Genomic DNA, 19029 nt, shown 5'->3' on the forward strand with positions numbered 1-19029 from the left:
CCCTGGGGGACCCCACTGCCCATGTGCCTCCAGGTCGACAATGACCCATCCACCACCGCTCTCTGGGTGCGGCCCTCCAGTCAGTTGGCGACACGTCTGACTGTGTGGGTGTCGACACCACAGACCCCAGTTTCTTAATGAGAACGGGGTGAGAAACAGTGTCGAAGGCCTTCTGAAAGTCCAGGAAGACGATGTCCACTGCTACACCTGCGTCTAAGGATTTGGTGACCTGGTCGCAGAAGGCCACCAGGTTGGTCTGACAGGACTTTCCGCTGATGAACCCGTGTTGGCTGCCCCTGAGCATAATCTCCCCCGCTGGCCCGTCACGACATGTGCCAGAATAATTCGCTCAAAAAGCTTACCCAGGATCGAAGTAAGACTAACTGGCCTATAGCTTCCTGGGTCCTTCCTCCCTTTTTGAAGATGGGAACCACATTGGCCCTCTTCCAGTCCTCTGGCACCACACCAGAGCACCACGAGTGCTCGTACAGCCGTGCCAGGGGTCCCGCAATGACCGCAGCCAATTCCCTCAGCACTCAGGGGTGGAGATTGTCTGGACCTGCTGATATGAACCTATCCAGCCCCTCCAGGAGTTCCCTAACTCGGTCCTCCCTGACCCTAGGCCTGGCGGTGCCTCTCCTGAGACCAGGATATTTCCCCCGCCGGGATTCTGGACCCCTGTCACTTACCTGGGTACTTGTGCTCGTCACCTGTCTTAGCTGGGAGGTGTCCTCCTGTCCCCCTGTGGCCCCCTCCCCCGGCAAAGCTAGTTTAAAGCACGCCGCATGAGATCAGGCAACCTGGAAGAGAAGACACGCTTGCCTATAGGGAAGAAATGGGGCCCATCCCACCCGAGCATGCCCCCTGAGCGAAAAATGGGGGTCGTTGTCGAGGAACCCGAGGCCTGTCTCCAATTCCACAATTCTGCCCCCACAGCAGACCCGCTGCCCTGTGGTGGCACAGAGGGAAGGAGCCCTAGTGTAGACATTGTCTGCGTCTTCCCCCCCTGTGTCCTCTCATCTGCTTGGAGCAGATATTCATGACACCAGTGCCACCAGCATCTGGGGCAGAGCCGTGAATGCAGTTTGGGGATGTAAGGAGGAGACCTGATAGTGCTAACAAGCTTCAAGTCTGGAAAAATATGCTTCAGACCAATGCAAATTGTAGGGAGGTCCAAACAGGTGCCTGAACGGTCCCTTGTGCCTTTACATGCTACAGATCTGTGAACCTAAGCTAACGATGTGCCAGGGAGAAGTAGGGCTACATCCTAGCAGTGCTCATGGGTCTGCTGCTAAAAGTAGAAGTGACATCTTTAAACAAAGTTAACTGTGGAATCCTTTTCACAAATAAACCCACTTAAATCAGCTCAGTCCATTTTCCTGGTAGTCGTACTTAAAGAAGAAAAGAAAACAGCGGTCTGTATTCATCGGGGGAGTGAAATCACACCAGGGTCTGAGCTCTGCATCCTTTGCTTATGGAGATGGGGACTGCCTGTGTCATGTTAGCATGTCTCAGCTGCGTGTCGTGTCTCACATTATGCTGTAATAAAGTGCCGTGTCCCCCTCTAGTACACGTGCTAGTTTATTTTACCCTATTCCCTTTTGTCCCTGTGCAGAGATTGGCACTTCATACTACGCGGTGGCCGTTACCAGAAAAGATTCCTTCATTACTATCAACAGTTTGAAGGGTGCAAGGTCGTGCCACACCGGCATCAACAGGACGGTGGGCTGGAACGTTCCTGTTGGCTACCTCATCGACAGCGGCCGCCTGGCAGTGATGGGATGCAACGTCCCCATGGGTAAGAGCTCGTGTAACCTGCTCTTCCAAGGAGTTGTGCTACCAAGCACCCATGTGAGCCAGGGCTCGCTGAGCAGGCAGCCCTACCCTCCCAGTGGCCCTCGCCTTGGCAAGACCATGGCCCCCCCCCTCAGTAGAGTGAGCTTTCACAAGGGCAGAAGGTAAGCAGGGCGGCTGATTTTGCCTCCTGCTGTTCAGTCTTACTGAGAATTGCCCTGGAGCAGTTCAGGTGAGAGTCTGGCCCCTGGTCTCTATTTATGGATTGTTTCCTGAAAGCAAGGCGAAGCTTGTAATAAGTTTTAAATGTTTTATGAGGCAGTGGAAGGGAGGGTACCTTCAGGGTTTGTTCAAGTGTGATTGTGGGGACAGGGGTCTTGTTTTTGTTGCTAAAATCATCCCACCCCCAATTTTACCTGCAGCTGTTAGTGAATATTTCAATGCAAGCTGTGTGCCTGGGGCGAACGCTGCAAATTACCCTGAATCCCTCTGTCAGCTCTGCAGAGGAGTTGGGCAGAGCAAGTGTGAGAGAAATTCAGATGAGCCCTACTATGACTACAGTGGCGCCTTCAGGTAGGTGGTAGCATTTCACTACTGACCTTAACAGCATGCCAGAGAGCCAGGGAGTAACATGGGCAGAAAATCTGCTCAGACCTAACCAAGTCCTGAGCAAGAGCCAGGCCCTCTGACTTTTTACCTCCAATCCACCTGCTGAGCCGAGTGTTTGGCAAATCTGAATCGTCTTATTTCAAGGGCAGATTGGTGCTCTTCATATCTCTTCCTCTGTTCCCCCCGGATTTGCCCTGGCAGCCCTAACATCGTTTTTCTTTACTTGTCCTGTGCTGTCTGCAAGCTGCATTCATGGCCCTGTAAATAGCCAGCCCTCCCGGCTCCCAGGGCCAGGCCCTCGCAGATCCTATAAGTGAAGAAAGCTATATCATTTTATTATAAACAGTGGCCCCCTCCTCCTTCTGTGATTTTAGTTTGTCTGAGGTTGTAAACTGTCCAGAGCTGAGAGTTTCTGGATATGTGTCTTGCACTGCATGGAGCTCATTGACACAGCTCTCACAGATGTCACAGACACAAGGGCTGAAAGGGACCTCGGGAGACCATTAAGTCCAGCCCCTGCCCCAGGGGCAGGAAGTCAGCTAGAGACAGAGGATCCCAGAAAGATAAGCGTCCAAACTTTCTTAAAAGAGTCCAGGGTAGGTGACTGCACGACATCTGGAGGGAGTCTATTCCAGGTCTTGGGAGCTCAGACAGTAAAGAAGTTTTCCTTATGTCCAGCCTAAAATGTTCTTGGAGCAGTTTGTGACCATTGGACCTTGTCATCCATTGGGGCGCTCTGGTGAACAGGTGTTCTCCCAGATCCTGATGCACACCCTGATGTACTGATAGGCTGCCACCAGGTCCCCCCTGAGCCTGCGTTTCTCCAGGCTGAAGAATCCCCTGGCTCTCAGCCTCTCTTCATAAGGCCTGTTCTCCTGCCCTCGGATCATGCACATGGCTCTCCTCTGGACTCTCAATCTTCTCCACATCATTCCTGACTTGTGGAGCCCAGAACTGGATGTAGTACTCCAGCTGCGGCCTCACCAAGCCCAAGTACAGTGGGAGGATCGCTTCCTGAGATTTACTTGAGACACATCTATGGATGCAAGCCAGCGTTGGTTTGCTTTACCAGCTGCAGCATTGCATTGCTGGCTCATGTTCATCTTGTGGTCAATCGTGACCCCCAAGTCTCTCTCGGCCTTGGTGCTAGCAAGTGTAGCACTGCTGAGCCTATAAGCATCCTGCAGGGTTTTTTCCCCCAAGGTGGAGTACCTTGCATTTTTCAGTGTTGAATGTCATCAGGTTTGTATTTGCCCACTTTTTCAGCCTATCCAAGTCAGCCTGGATCACCAGCCTATCCTCAGGTGTGGACACTCTACCCCAAAGTTTGGTGTCATAAGCAACCTTGGCCGGTCCACTTCTGACACCAGTATCTATGTCGTTGATAAAGATGTTAAAGACAACCGGTCCAAGGATGGACCCTTGGAGGACACCACTGGTCACAGAGCGCCGTGATAGGTTTGTAGTTGGTCAGGTCGGAAGGGACCTGAGCAGATAATCTAGTCTGACCCCCAGCCATGGCAGGAAAGAGTACTGGGGTCAAACAACCACAGCAAGGTGTACATCTAGCCTCCTCTTAAAGACTCCCAGGGTAGGAGCCAGCACCACTTCTCTTGGAAGTTGGTCCCAGATCCTAGCTGCCCTGACAGTGAAGTTGCCTCCTGATGTCTAGTCTGAATCTCCCTTCTGCCAGCTTGTGACCCTTATTCCTGGTCACTCCTGGCAGTGCTCGGGGGAACAGGGACTCCCCCAGTGCCTGCTGATCCCCCCTGACTAGTTTGTAACAGGCCACTAGATCCCCCCTCAGCCTTCTCTTGTGGAGGCTGAACAGGTTCAGGTCCCATCGTCTCTCCTTGTAGGGCCTGCCCTGCTGCCCCCTCACCATGCAAGTTGCCTCTGGACCCTCTCCATGTTGTCCACATCCCTCCTGAAGTGCGGCGCCCAGAACTGGACGCAGTACTCCAGCTGTGGCCTGACCAGTGCCGCACAGAGGGGGAGGATCACCTCCCTGGACCTGCTCGAGATGCATCTGTGGATGCAGGACAAGGTGCGGTTGGCCTTCCTGACCCCGTCCCCACACTGCCGGCCCATGTTCATCTTGGCATCAGTGATGACTCCAAGATCCTTTTCTGCCTCTGCCCTGTTGAGAAGGGAGTTCCCCAACCTGTAGGTATGGTGCTGGTTCTTCCTCCCCAGGTGCAGCACCTTGCACTTGATGAGTCACTTTGGTCGACCACCACTCTCTGAGCCCAGCCTTGGAGCCAATTCCCCAGCCATTGGACCGTGAAGTAGCCAAGGCCGCAGTTGGCCAATTTTTCAAAGACGAGATCATGGGACACCAGATCAAAGGTTTTTTAAAGTCCAGATATAGAATGTCAATCTTGTCTCCTTTGTCCAGCTGATAGGCCACCTGGTCAGAGAAGGAGATGAGATTAGTCAGGCAAGACCTACCCACAACAAACCTGTGCCGGCTATCCCTCAGGATGTTGTTGTCAGCCAGGTTGTCAAGAATGGTTTTTTTGATGACTTTTTCCAGAATCTTTCCAGGGATTGAGGTCAAGCTGATTGGCCTGTAGCTCCCTGCATCTACGTTTCTCCCTTTCTTGAAGATGGGCACCACATTGTCCTTTTTCCAGTCTTCAGGTACTTCACCTGAGCACCAGGAGTTTTCGAGTGTCTTTGCCAGTGGCTGAGCTATGACTCCTGCCATCTCCTTCAGTACTCTGCAGCTCCATCTGTCAGGACCTGCTGACTTGAAGGTGTCCAGCCTCTTAAGGTGTTTCTTTACAAGGTCTACACTGTTGCTGGGTATAAATTCACCCTCACCCCGACCATCCGGCATCTTGCTAGGCAGGGCGGTCCCTCGGCGTTGATGAAAACCCCCCGTGAAGTACCCATTAAGCTGGTTAGCTTTTTCCTGGGTGCCGCTTGTCAGTTGTCCCATTTGGTTTAGCAGTGGTCCAGTGTTACCTTTGCTTTTCTTCTGACTCCCCACATATCTAAAAAAGGACTTTTTGTTGTCTTTGATACGTGTAGCCAGGTGGAGTTTGGTTGCAGCCTTGGCTTTCCTGGTCTGCTCCCTGCAGGCACGGACCAGTGCAGAATACTCCTCCTTTGTGGTGATTCCTATCTTCCATCCTTTATAAGCCTCTCTTCTTTGGTGTAGGAGGTCTCTGCGTTCCCTGCTGAGCCAAGGGGGTTGCTGTGCCCTTTTGCTCATCCCTTGTGCTTTCAGGATTGCTCCCTTAAGGAGCAACCACTCCTCTTGGACTCGTCTCCCTATCGAGTCGTGGTCCCTTAGGGCCTTAACAACGAGCCTCCTAAACTTATCAAAGTCAGTTTTCCTGAAGTTGAGGACTTCTGCATTGCTGACTGACTTGCCAGCTTTGCGATGGATAGTAAAAGTGATCAGCTCTTGGTCACTGTCTCCCTGCTTTCCTTCGATCTTTAGGTTGCTGACTAGATCATCCCCTTTAGCCCGTACCAGGTCCAGCCACGCTTTGCCTCTTGTTGGTCCACAGACTTCTTGGGTCAGGTAGAGCTTGTCCATGCACGTGAGGAAGCTTTGCAACTGATCGGATTTGGCCGAGCGCTCTTCCCAGGAGATGTCTGGGTAGTTGAAGTCTCCCATGACAGCCAAGCACCAGGAGCTTGCAGCTTCAGCCAGTTCCCTGGTGAATTCCTGGTCAAGCTCTTGATCCTGGTTAGGGGATCTGTAGTAGACTCCTCCCATTGTGTCCCCTGTGCCACGTTCCCCACGTATTTTAACCCAGTGGGTCTCTAGTCAGCCTCCCTGGGTGCCCGTGTCAGCTTGCAGGGAGGTGTAACTTTCCCCGACATAGAGGGCTACAACCCCCACCCCCTTTTATCTGCATGACCTGTCCTGTGCAGGGTATAGCCCTCCATGCCTGTGGCCCAGTCATAGGTGGAGTCCCACCAGGTCTCCATTATTGCTGTGACATTGTAGTCATTCTTGTTTAGTAGGAGGACCAGTTCCTCCTGTTTGTTCCCCGAGCTCCCGGCATTGGTGTAGAGACACGTAAGCGTCCCATTGGGAGCCCTTGGCTTCCTTGCACTCCCAGGAGGACACTGCTCCAGGGCTGGGGTAGGACAAGTAATAGGAGAGTTTTTCTCTCCATTTTAGTAGCCATTAGTCTTTGCCTTGATTCTCACATCAGTGCATGGTTTAGTTTCTCTTAGTGATGGTCTTGGGGCACATCATACTCTACAGGCCTGTGGTCATCACTGAGCAGTGTCCTGTGGTGATGGGTAGCCCTGTGCAAGTGTGTAAGCACCGTCATATTTATCCTAGGTGTCTGGCTGAACGGGCAGGAGATGTGGCCTTTGTGAAGCACAGCACAGTGTCCGAAAACACGGACGGTGAGTCGCCCAGAGTTTGGCGATGGCAGAAACCAGCGTGTGTGTAAAGAGGATGGTGGTGTGGGACACAACACCCGAACCCAAGGGGAGGAGAGAGCTAGAAGACTTTTCCTGAGTCTGCTGGCAGTTTCAGTGGGAAGCACAGTGGGGTTTCTAACAGCCCATGGAAGCAGAGGTTGACCTGAACTCAAGTCCTGGACCTGAGCAAGCCTGAGCTTTGCTGGGCATTTAAAATTTAAAAACTGATTGGCTTTGGCTCCTTGCAACCTGGAAGCCTCAGCGGCTTGAGTATAATGACTGGAACAGCTACCCCCCCGCTGGGCCCCTCTCAGGCCCCAGGGGAGACGCACCTGGGCCAAGGGTTAGTGAGGAACTAGTTAGGGAGCTTCTGGAGGGACTGGACGTATTCAAGTCAGCCAGTCCGGACAATCTCTCTTTCCTGCTTATGCAGGGGGTCGGACTCGATGATCTATTGAGGTCCCTTCCGACCCTAGCATCTATGAATGTATGAATCTCCACCCTAGACTACTAAAGGAATTGGCTGCGGTCATTGCGGGACCCCCGGCGCGGCTTTACGAGCACTTGTGGTGCTCTGGTGTGGTGCCAGAGGACTGGAAGAAGGCCAACATGGTTCCCATCTTCGAAAAGGGGAGGAAGGAGGACCCGGGAACCTATAGGCCAGTTAGTCTTACTTTGATCCTAGGCAAGCTGTTTGAGAAAATTATGCTGGCACACATCCATGAGGGACCAGCAGGGGAGATCATGCTTAGGGGCAACCAACACGGGTTCATCAGTGGCAGGTCCTGTCAAACCAACCTGGTGGCCTTCTATGATCAGATCACCAAATCAGGGGGTAGCAGTGGACATAGTCTTCCTGGACTTGCAGAAGGCCTTTGACACCCCATTCTCATTAAGAAACTGGGGGCTGTGGTGTCGACACCCACACAGTCAGATGTCGCCAACTGGCTGGAGGGCCGCACCCAGAGAGCGGTGGTGGACGGGTCATGTTTGACCTGGAGGGACGTGGGCAGTGGGATCCCCCAGGGCTTTGTCCTCGGGCCTGCACTGTTCAACATCATCAGCGACTTGGACGAGGGGGTAAAAAGCACCTGTTCAAATTTGCTGATGACACTAAGATGTGGGGGGGATGTGGGCACACTAGAAGGGAGCAATAGGCTACAATTGGACTTAGACAGGTTACAGGGGTGGGCGGATGAGAACAGGATGGGATTCAACACTGACAAGTGCAAAGTGATGCACCTGGGGAGCAAGAACCGGCACCATACCTACAGGCTGGGGAACTCCCTTCTTGTCAGGGCAGAGGCAGAAAAGGATTTTGGAGTCATCACTGATGCCAAGATGAACATGGGCCGGCGGCGTGGGGACGGGGTCAGGAAGGCCAACCGCACCTTGTCCTGCATCCACAGATGCATCTCAAGCAGGTCCAAGGAGGTGATCCTCCCCCTCTATGCGGCACTGGTCAGGCTGCAGCTGGAGTACTGCGTCCAGTTCTGGGCGCCGCACTTCAGGAGGGATGTGGACAACATGGAGAGGGTCTAGAGGAGGCCACTCACATGGTGAGGGGGCAGCAGGGCAGGCCCTACAAGGAGAGGTGATGGGACCTGAACCTCTTCATCGTCCACAAGAGAAGGCTGAGGGGGCATCTAGTGGCCTGTTACAAACTAGTCAGGGGGGATCAGCAGGCACTGGGGGAGTCCCTGTTCCCCCGAGCACTGCCAGGAGTGACCAGGAATAACAGTCACAAGCTGGCAGAGGGTAGATTTAGGCTAGATATCAGGAGGCACGACTTCACTGTCAGGGCGGCTAGGGTCTGGAACCAACTTCCAAGAGAATTGGTGCTGGCCCCTACCCTGGGAGTCTTTAAGAGGAGGTTAGATGAACACCTTGCTGGGGTCATTTGACCCCAGTACTCTTTCCTGCCATGGCAGGGGGTCGGACTAGATGATCTTGAGAGAGTCCAGAGGAGAGCCACGCGCATGATCAGAGGTCAGGAAAACAGATCTTATGATGATAGGCCAAGAGACATGGGACTCTTTAGCCTGGAAAAGCGTAGGCTCAGGGGTGATCTGATGGCCACCTATAAGTTTTATCAGGGGTGACCACCAGGATCTGGGGGAACGTTTGTTCACCAGAGCGCCCCAAGGGATGACGAGGTCGAACGGTCACAAACTCCTGCAAGACCGTTTCAGGCTGGACGTAAGGAAGAATTTCTTTACTGTCCGAGCCCCCGAGGTCTGGAACAGTCTGCCAGCGGAGGTGGTTCAAGCACCTACACTGAACACCTTCAAGAGTAAATTGGATGCTTATCTTGCTGGGATCCTATAACCCCAGCTGACTTCCTGCCCTTTGGGCAGGGGGCTGGACTCGATCTCCTGAGGTCCCTTCCCGCCCTGATGTATATGAAATCTATGAAATCTACTCAGGTCCCTTCCGACCCTAGAAACCATGAAACTATGACTTCTCCGGGGCAGGTAATCCTAACCAAAGCAACTTCCCTATGCTCAAAGCACTTTGTGCAGCCTGCCTCCAAATGTAATACTGCTCAGACAGCATGTGGATCCATTGTTAAGTCCATTCCCTGCAGAGGTCCTGGGGGAGGGATGAGGGGAAAACAGATGTTCAAGGCTACTCTTGTAGCCCTGCATTTTGGGACTGCTTGGGCATTGCTGTGGTGTCCCTGCCTCGCCATCACTCAGGGTGTCCTCGGTGCTGTTCTGGCTTACGGCCAGCCGCCTGCCGTCTCATGGGACTGTGTTGGCAGCTTGAGTAGTTCCAGCCATTCCCACATCCCCGTTCCCACACCAGGGTCTGGTGACGAGGCAACATTCAGCCACTCCAGAGACTTCACTCCCTGGGGACTTCTCCCGACTTTACTTTGTCCTCGTGACGAAGCAGGTGGGGTGCAGCTGAAAATCGCAGCCCATGTGACTGGGCCCCTCCCAGGCCCCTGCACCAGGCAGGTAGGGCAGATGGGGATGGAGGGGGGGATGACAAATGTGTCCGTGGCTCAACCCAAATCTGCAGCTGTTCCATAAGTGTGTCCTATCTGATCTCAGGCCAGACTCTGCCTTCCTGGGCCCAGCAGCTCCGCTCCAGTGACTTCCAGCTCCTCTGCCGTGATGGCAGCACAGCTGAGGTCACCGAATGGCGGAGCTGCCACCTGGCCCGTGTGCCAGCTCACGCTGTCGTTGTCAGACCTGACACTGATGGATCACGTGTCTTCCAGATGCTTGACCAGGGGCAGGTAAGTCCTGTCCTTGTCACTGGTGTTTGTTAGGGTTGGCTTCATCCCCCTGCAAATTGCTCCTGGGAGACACTGACCTGTTGCTCTGGGGGAGCAGAGGGCATTCAGTACCTGAACACATTGGGCCCAGATATGGGTTTGGCCAATGAATAGCGCTGGAGCTGGAAAGCTGCATGCTGCAGCTCTTGCCACCAAGTACCAAGGGGCCCTGTGGGTGTAAAGCTTCTGCCTTGCACCTGGCTTATCCTGTGGTCATTTCACAGGGCAAGGAGCTGCTGCCAGCCCTTGTACAGGACTGCTGCCCCTTAGCCACAGGGCTTCAGCTGCGTGGAGATGAAGGTTACTTGACTACAGCAGTGTTTGCCTTACAGGTGTTTTCTCTTTCCTCGTGTTACAGCAGAGATTGCGTGGCGAAGGCTCCGGCTTCCAGATGTTTGACTCTGCGGCCTACAGTGGCAAGAACCTCCTCTTCAAGGACTCCACCACAATGCTGGTTCCCATCACAAACCAGACCTACCAGGCTTGGCTAGGGGAGGAGTACCTACATGCCATGCAAGGCTTGGGCTGTGATCCCAGCAGTAAGTTGAGCCTTTGGATTTCCCTCCACAACTGGGAGTATTGGTGCCCTGCACCAAGACAGACCCCCTTTGCTTGGTTTTAGTTCAGGTCTGCATCCTGAGATCCTTGGGGCACCATGGCCCAATCTCCTGCTGAAGGTGGGAAGACAGATGCTCTGAAGTTGTGACCGTGAAGCACTGTGCTCCCCTGCTCCAGCTGCCACAGTGTGGGAGAAGTTGAGTTATTTCTCCCAAACAAACCAGTCAGGATGTGTTTCTATGCCAGGCAGTGGGCAACTGAGTGCTTATTCTGAGCTCAGTACAAAGATCCAGCGACAAGGTCACAAAGGCTAATGCTCCATTTCATTACAGCCCACTCCCAGGTGTGACGTAGAGATATATCTCACAGTTGGCAGCACAGATACGGTATTGTCGTCATCATACTGCCACCCTCAGCGAGGCACTGAGGAAGAGATCCCTATTCTACCTTGGTTTTTGTTCCACATCCTCCTCCTTGGTGCTTTAGCTCCTGGTTTTCCATTCTCCCTGCACCAGATCAAGGATTTTAGCATTTGAGTCTCACATTCACAATCCTCAGGCTGGAGTTTGGAGTCACCAGAGCTCCACTGCAAACTGCATGAGGTGCAGACCAAGCCTGGCTGGTCAGATTTCAGTCTGTTACCTGGAAAGAATGACCTACAATTTCCCTTCCCATGTCCTTCTTTCCCTACAGCACCTAGTATTTTCTGAGTTTCAATACGCTGAATGCCCACCTTCAGTCAAATAATGTGTTGCAGAAGCCTGTGAAATGCGCGGCTCCAAATCCTGCTGCCGTAGGCAAGCGACTACGGGTGTCCGAGGGCTGGAGTCGTCGCATTTCAACGGGAGCTGTACTTGAGTGTGGACTGAGTGGAAGTGGTGACAGTGTTTGTGGTGTTGGGCTATGTTGTTCTAGCAGGTGGGTTGCTTGGACGCTTCCTGCCAAGAAGACCACGTCCTACTCCAGGAACAAGCAGTCTCGCCAAAGCCATGCAGGGCTTTCCTCCCGTTTTTCAGGAGTCACCCTTTGACATCCAAAACAGTGCTCTGTCTGTTGTCTGTTAGCCCTTTCCATCTCCTTCTCTTCATCTATGGCCTTCTCGGCAGGCAATTTAAAGCAGCCACAGACGCATTCAGCTAATTTGGAGCCCTGGACTTATTCATCCTGGGCTTGCCATGGACCTTCCCCCATGCCATAGCCTCACCTGTCTTGGGGTAGGAGTACACAGTTAAGAGACTATGACAGATTCCCCCCACCCCGAGTCATTGTTTCAGGCCTGTGCATATTTAGACAGGCCGAGTTACATTCAGGTCATGTTTTCAAACATTTAATTTGCATCTCTACATGATCAAAACACATTTTAACAAGGCACAGGCTTAACAGATGCCTCCAGGAGCCAGAATCCCGATAGCTTAGTCCATCACAAGTAAGAAGCTGCTGGACTGGTTCCTAGAATCATGGAAGATTTGGGTTAGGAGGGACCTCAGCAGGTCATCTCATACATTTCATAGATTTCATAGACATTAGGGCTGGAAGGGACCTCGGAAGATCATCGAGTCCAGCCCCCTGCCCAAAGGGCAGGAAGTCAGCTGGGGGTCATAGGATCCCAGCAAGATAAGCATCCAATTTACTCTTGAAGGTGTTCAATGTAGGCGCTAAAACCACCTCCGCTGGCAGACTGTTCCAGACCTTGGGGGCTCGGACAGGAAAGAAATTCTTCCTTATGTCCAGCCTGAAACGGTCTTGCAGGAGTTTGTGACCGTTCGACCTCGTCATCCCATGGGGCGCTCTGGTGAACAGACGTTCCCCCACATCCTGGTGGTCACCACTGATAAACTTCTAGGTGGCCATCAGATCTCCCCTGAGCCTGCACTTTTCCAGGCTAAAGAGTCCCATGGCTCTCAGCCTGTCATCGTAAGTTTTGTTTTCCTGATCTCTGATCATGCGCGTGGCTCTCCTCTGGACTCTCTCAAGCTTCTCCACATCCTTTTTGAATTGTGGAGCCCAAAACTGGATGCAGTACTCCAGCTGCGGCCTCACCAAGGCCGAGTACAAGGGGAGAATGACGTCCCGGGATTTGCTCGAGAAGCATCTATGGATGCACGCCAGCATTTTGGTCGCTTTACTAGCCGCAGCATCGCATTGGAGGCTCGTGTTCATCTTGTGGTCAATGATGACTCCCCAAGTCTCTTTCTTCTGTAGTGCTAACCAACGTAGCACTGCCGAGCCTATAAGGGTGCTGCAGGTTTTTCCTCCCAAGGTGGAGAACCTTGCATTTTTCGGTGTTAAACACCATGAGGTTCTCATCTGCCCATTTGCTGAGCTTGTCCAGGTCAGCCTGGATCACCCGCCTATCTTCTGGTGTGGATGCTTTGCCCCAAAGTTTGGTGTCATCGGCGAACTTGGCCAGTCCACTCCTGACTCCAATGTCCACATCGTTAATGAAGATGTTGAACAGTATGGGTCCCAGGACAGAGCCTTGAGGGACCCCACTGGTCACAGGGCACCACGATGAGTGACTGCCATCAATCACAACCCTCTGGGTCCGACTACGAAGCCAATTTCCCAGCCAGCGGATCGTGGTGGAGCCAAAGCCACAACCGGCCAGTTTGGCCAAGAGGTGATCATGGGATACCAGATCAAAAGCTTTTTTGAAGTCAAGATATATGACATCAATCTCTTCTCTCTTGTCCAGGTGATAGGTCACCTGGTCATAGAAGGAAATGAGATTGGTCTAACAAGACCTACCCACAACAAACCCATGCTGGCTGTCCCTTAGGATGTTAGCCTGGGCCAGTCCCTCAAGGCTGGCCTCCTTAATAAACTTTTCTAAGATCTTCCCCAGGATAGAAGTCAGGCTAATGGGCCTGTAGTTAGCCGGATCCACTCTCCTCCCTTTCTTGAAGATCGGCACCACATTGGCCTTCTTCCAGTCTTCGGGCACTACGCCAGAGCGCCAGGAGTTTTCAAAGACCCGTGCCAGGGGCTGGGCTATGATGCTCGCCAGCTCCTTGAGTACCCTGGGGTGCAGGTTGTCAGGGCCGGCTGACTTGAAGGTATCCAGCTTCTCAAGGTGTTCCTTCACGAGGTCAGCATTGATGGAGGCTAGGGGATCCCCCTCACCCAGATTTCCCTGTCCCATAGCAGGCATGGGCATCCCGTGTGACTGATGAAAGACTGACGCAAAGTACCTATTTAATAGGTTGGCTTTTTCCTGGGCGTCAGTTGTCAGTTGCCCCATCTGGTTTAGCAGGGGTCCAACATTGCCCTTGCTTTTCCTCTGGCTCCCCACATATCTGAAAAAGGACTTGTTGTTGTCCTTGATGCCTGAAGCTAGTTGGAGTTCAGTTGCAGCCTTGGCTTTCCTGGTTTGCTCCCTGCAGGACCGGACCAGCGCGGAGTAATCCTCCTTGGAGGTGAATCCCATCCTCCATCCTTTGTAGGCTTTCCTTTTTAGCCACAGTAGGTCCGCTAGGTCTCTGGAGAGCCAGGGGGGCTGCTGTGCCTTCTTGCTGCCTTTCCTCCGTGTTGGAATAGATTTAGCTTGTGCACTGAGGATCGCTTCCTTGAGAAGCAACCACTCTTCTTGAACTCCCGTCTCCCTGGGGTCACGGTCCCTGAGGGCCTGACCAACTAGCCTCTTGAGCTTGTCAAAGTCGGCTTTTCTGAAGTCAAGGACTTCTGTGTTGCTGACTGACTTGCCAGCTTTACGGCGGATGGTGAGGGTGATCAGCTCGTGGTCGCTGTCACCCAGCTTCCCATCGATCACTAGGTCGCCGATTAGGTCGTCCCCCGTAGCCAGTACCAGGTCGAGCAGCGCTTTGCCTCTCGTTGGCCCATAGACTTCTTGAGTCAGGTAGAGGTCATCCACGCATGAGAGAAAGCTTTGCGCCCGCTCAGATTTAGCTGAGTGATCTTCCCAGGAGATGTCCGGGTAATTGAAGTCACCCATGACAACCAAGGTCCTGGAGCAAGCGGCCTCAGTCAGTTCCCGGGCGAACTCCTGGTCAAGCTCGGGACTTTGGGTGGGAGGTCTGTAGTAGACTCCCACCGTTGTGTCCCCTGTGCCGAATTCCCCACGAATTTTTACCCAGAAGGTCTCTAGCTGTCCATGCCGGTCGCCAACATCAGCTTGCAGGGGCATGTAGCTTTCCTTCACATAGAGAGCTACACCCCCGCCCCTTTTGTCAACGCGATCCCTCCTGTACAGGGTATAGCCCTCTATCCCCGTGGTCCAGTCAGGGGTGGAGTCCCACCACGTCTCCCTTATCCCAATGACATCGTATTTCTTTGCACTGAGCAGGAAGACGAGCTCGTCCTGCTTGTTGCCCAGGCTCCTGGCATTAGTGTACAGGCAGGCAAGTGTGCCCTTGGGGGCTCCTGCCTTGCCCACAGATTGTACCAGGGCTGGGGCAGGGGTGGGCTCCCTTAAGTGCCCCTTTAAGTGCCTTGGTCCGCTGGCTCTGCAAGGGCCGTTCAGCAGGCCAGCAGGGGCAGTAGTCCCCCCATCCCCCAGCGGGCTTAGTTTAAAGCCCGGTGGAGCAGGTCAGCCAGCCTGGCTGAGAAGAGCCTCCTCCCCAGGGGAGAGAGGTGGAGGCCATCTCTTCCCAGCAGCTCACTGCCTTTCTCTCCAAAGAGCGGGCTGTGGTCATGGAAGCCAAAGCCTTCCCGATAACACCAGCGCCGCAGTCTTTGGTTCACCGCATGGATCCTCCTCTCCCTCAGCCCACAGCCCGAGACTGGGAGGATCGACGAAAACACCACCTGAGCTCCCAGACCCCTAAGCCCCGCTCCCAACTCCCTGTAGCGCCTCATGACCTGGCTGGGGGTGCTCCGAGCCGTGTCATTGGTGCCCACGTGAATGAGGAGCATGGGGTAGTGGTCTGTGGGCCGGAGGAGCCGCGGGATCCTCTCCGCAATGTCTCGGATGCGGGCCCCCGGGAAGCAGCAGACTTCCCGGGCTAAGGGATCAGGGCGGCAGATTGCCCGCAGGATGGAGTCTCCCACAACAAACACCTTACGCTTTGTCTTGGGGAGAGTGGGGCCAGTAGCTGCGGTCGAGCCTGGGTTGCCTGCGGGAGCCGGCGACTGCGTGGGCTCTGCTGGGGCTGCAAGAGGTGCGAACCTGTTGCTAAGCTCCGGCGGGGCAGGGGCCTTGGTGCGGCGGGCCTTGGGGCCCTTGACCACCTTGGTCCATGCCCCTGACTGGGCAGAGCGGGAGGTCCCAGAGTCCTCCTTAGTCGCAGAGGGAGACGGAGCTCTCCCCTGCGGCTCCCGGGGGAGACGGGCCTGGCAGTAGGAGTCAGTCTCCTGCTCACAGTCCCTGATGGCACGCAGTCTCTGGACTGTGGCCTGGAGCTCCTCCAGCTGGCGCGCCAGAGACCCCAGCAGGGAGCAGACCCCGCACGGGGAGGGGGCCATGCTCCCGGGCCCCAGAGCCTGAAAAAGGGACAGGCAGCCCCCGCAGCCAAGAGCCAGGGGCTCCGTCTGGGTGGCCGTCTCTGAGGTGCCCGATGGGGGGGCCGCAGAGCCCGAGGGGACCCTTGGGGTGCGGCGCGTGCCCATCCGTGTCATGCCTCTGGTAGGCTGGCTACGGCTGGGGCTGACTACTCTGGGGGGGTCGCAGGCAGGGTCTCGTGCCCTCCCACACCCTCCCCTGCGCGAACTCCACGCTAACTCAAGCGCCTGTTTACGCAGCCTGTTCGCGCGGCTCCGGTCGCGGGGCTCCCTGGGAGGCTGGGCCAAGTAGGGGCCTGGGCGGGGGCTTGACCCGGCCCGGCACCAGGCAGCGGCCTCCTCCCAGCAAGTGAGGAGTTAACCCCTTCCCACCACGAGCCCGCTCACCTCCGGCTGTGCTGGGGGTCAGCAGGGGGCTCGGCGGCTGCTGAGGGGGTGTCTGGGGGGCTTCGGGGGAGTGGGGGCGCAGAGGGCTTCACCCGCGTGTCTCTCACCGCTCCAGAGCCTACCTCCTCTCGTCCAACCCCCTCCTCAAACAGGACCAGACCCAACTACCTCATCCCAAGCAAGGCTTTGTCCGGTTGTGTCTTAAACACCTCCAAGGATGGAGAAGCCACCACGTCTCTGGGTTACCTGTTCCAGTGCTGTACTGATCTCATAGTGAGGAAGTTTTTCCTAATATCCAACCTCAAATTCCCTTGCTGCAACTTGAGCCCATTGCTCCTTGTCCTGTCATCTGCCCCCACTGAGACCAGCTCAGCTCCATCCTCTCTGCAGCCCCCCTGCAGGGAGGTGAAGGCTCCTATTAACTCAGCAAAATCCGAGCGGTCGCAAAGCTTCCTCTCGTGCGTGGATGACCTCTACCTGACTCAAGAAGTCTATGGGTCACCAAGAGGCAAAGCACTGCTCGACCTGGTACCAGGTACTGGGGACGACCTAATCGGTGACCTAGTGATGGATGGGAAGCTGGGTGACAGCGACCACGAGCTGATCACCTTCACCATCCGCCGTAAAGCTGGCAAATCAGTCAGCAACACGGAAGTCCTTGACTTCAGGAAAGCCGACTCTGACAAGCTCCGGAGGCTGGTCCGTGAGGCCTTAAGGGACCATGACCCCAGGGAGAGGGGAGTTCAGGATGAGCGGTCGCTCCTCAAGGGAGCGATCCTCAATGCACAAGCTAAATCTATTCCATCTCGGAGGAAAGGCAGCAAGAGGGCACAGCAGTCCGCGCCCCCCCCCCGGCTCTCCAGGGACCTATCAGACCTCCTGAGGCAAAAAAAAAAGGCCTCCGAAGGATGGAGGATGGGATTCACCTCCAAGAAGGATTATTCTGCACTGGTCCGGTCCTGCAGGGAGCAAACCAGGAAAGCCAAGGTTGCGACTGAACTCCAACTAGCTTTGAGCATCAAGGACAATAAAAAGTCCTTTTTCAGATATGTGGGGAGCCGGAGGAAAAGTAAGGACAACACTGAACCCCTGCTGAACCAGATGGGGCAACTGACGCCCAGGAAAAAGCCAACCTATTAAATGGGTACTTTGCGTCGGTCTTTCATCAGTCCCATGGGATGCCCATGTCTGCTACGGGACAGGGTGGTCCTGGTGAGGGAGATCCCCTGCCCTCCATCAATGCTGACCTCATGAAGGCACACCTTGAGAAGCTGGATACCTTCAAGTCAGCCGGCTCTGACAATCCTAACCCCAGGGTACTCAAGGAGCTGGCGAGCATCATAACCCTGCCCCTGGCACGGATCTTTGAGAGCTCCTGGCGCTCTGGTGAAGTGCCCAAAGACAGGAAGAAGGCCAATGTGGTGCTGATCCTCAAGAAAGGGAGGCAAGTGGATCCGGCTAACTATAGGCCCATCAGCCTGACTTCTATCCTGGGGAAGATCTTAGAAAAGTTTATTAAAGAGGCCATCCTGAATGGACTGGCCGACGCCAACTTCCTAAGGGATAGCCAGCACGGGTTTGTTGCGGGTAGGTCTTGCTTGACCAATCTCATTTCCTTCTATGACCAGGTGACCTGTCACCTGGACAAGGGAGAAGAGATTGATGTCATATATCTTGACTTCAACAAAGTTTTTGATCTGGTATCCCACGATCACCTCTTGGCGAAACTGGACAATTGTGGCCTTGGGTCCACCACGATCTGCTGGCTGGGCAATTGGCTCCGTGGTTGGACCCACAGGGTAGTAATTGATGGCAGTCACTCATCATGGTGGCCTATGACCAGTGGGGTCCCCCAAGGCTCTGTCCTTGGACCCATATCGTTCAACATCTTCATTAACGATGTGGACATTGGAGTCAGGAGCGGACTGGCCAAGTTCACCGATGACACCAAACGTTGGGGCAAAGCATCCACACCAGAAGACAGGCGGGTGATCCAGGCTGACCTGGACAGACTCAGCAAATGGGCGGATGAGAACCTGATGGTGTTTAACACCAAAAAATGCAAGGGTCTTCACCTTGGGAAGAAAAACCTGCAGCATCCTTACAGGCTCGGCAGTGCTACGCTGGCTAGCACTATGGAAGAAAGAGACTTGGGGGTCATCACTGACCACAAGATGAACACGAGCCTGCAATGCGATGCTGCAGCTAGTAAAGCGACCAAAATGCTGGCTTGTATCCATAGATGCTTCTCGAGCAAATCCCGGGACGTCATTCTCCCCTTGTACTCGGCCTTGGTGAGGCCGCAGCTGGAGTCCTGCGTCCAGTTTTGGGCTCCACAATTCAAAAAGGATGTGGAGCAGCTGGAGAGAGTGCAGCGAAGAGCCACGCACATGATCAGCGGTCAGGAAAACAGACCTTACGATGACAGGCTGAGAGCCATGGGACTCTTTAGCCTGGAAAAGCACAGGCTCAGGGTGATCTGATGGCCACCTATAAGTTTATCAGGGGTGACCACCAGGATGTGGGGGAACGTCTGTTCA

General features: G+C 54.4%; 1 protein-coding gene across 7 annotated transcripts in view; it reads left to right on the forward strand.

Annotated features, from left to right (window-relative positions):
• Positions 1-19029, forward strand: part of MELTF (melanotransferrin) — a 57888-nt gene that overhangs the window by 12293 nt on the left and 26566 nt on the right. For 6 of the 7 annotated variants that reach the window (XR_016443000.1, XR_016442999.1, XR_016442998.1 and 3 more), the window contains exons 4-8: positions 1616-1798; positions 2217-2367; positions 6716-6783; positions 9861-10048; positions 10446-10626. Coding sequence is in view for 3 of the 7 variants with exons in the window: in XM_090051971.1 (XP_089908097.1) it covers positions 1616-1798; positions 2217-2367; positions 6716-6783; positions 9861-10048; positions 10446-10626 (771 nt within the window). In the remaining 4 variants the exon portion in view is untranslated. The remainder of the gene's footprint in view (positions 1-1615; positions 1799-2216; positions 2368-6715; positions 6784-9860; positions 10049-10445; positions 10627-19029) is intronic. The other variant, XM_090051972.1, reaches the window with a different exon arrangement.

This window comes from Crocodylus siamensis, chromosome 6 (assembly GCF_052110815.1).
Source record: "Crocodylus siamensis isolate JL-2025a chromosome 6, ASM5211081v1, whole genome shotgun sequence".
Classification (NCBI taxonomy): domain Eukaryota; kingdom Metazoa; phylum Chordata; order Crocodylia; family Crocodylidae; genus Crocodylus; species Crocodylus siamensis.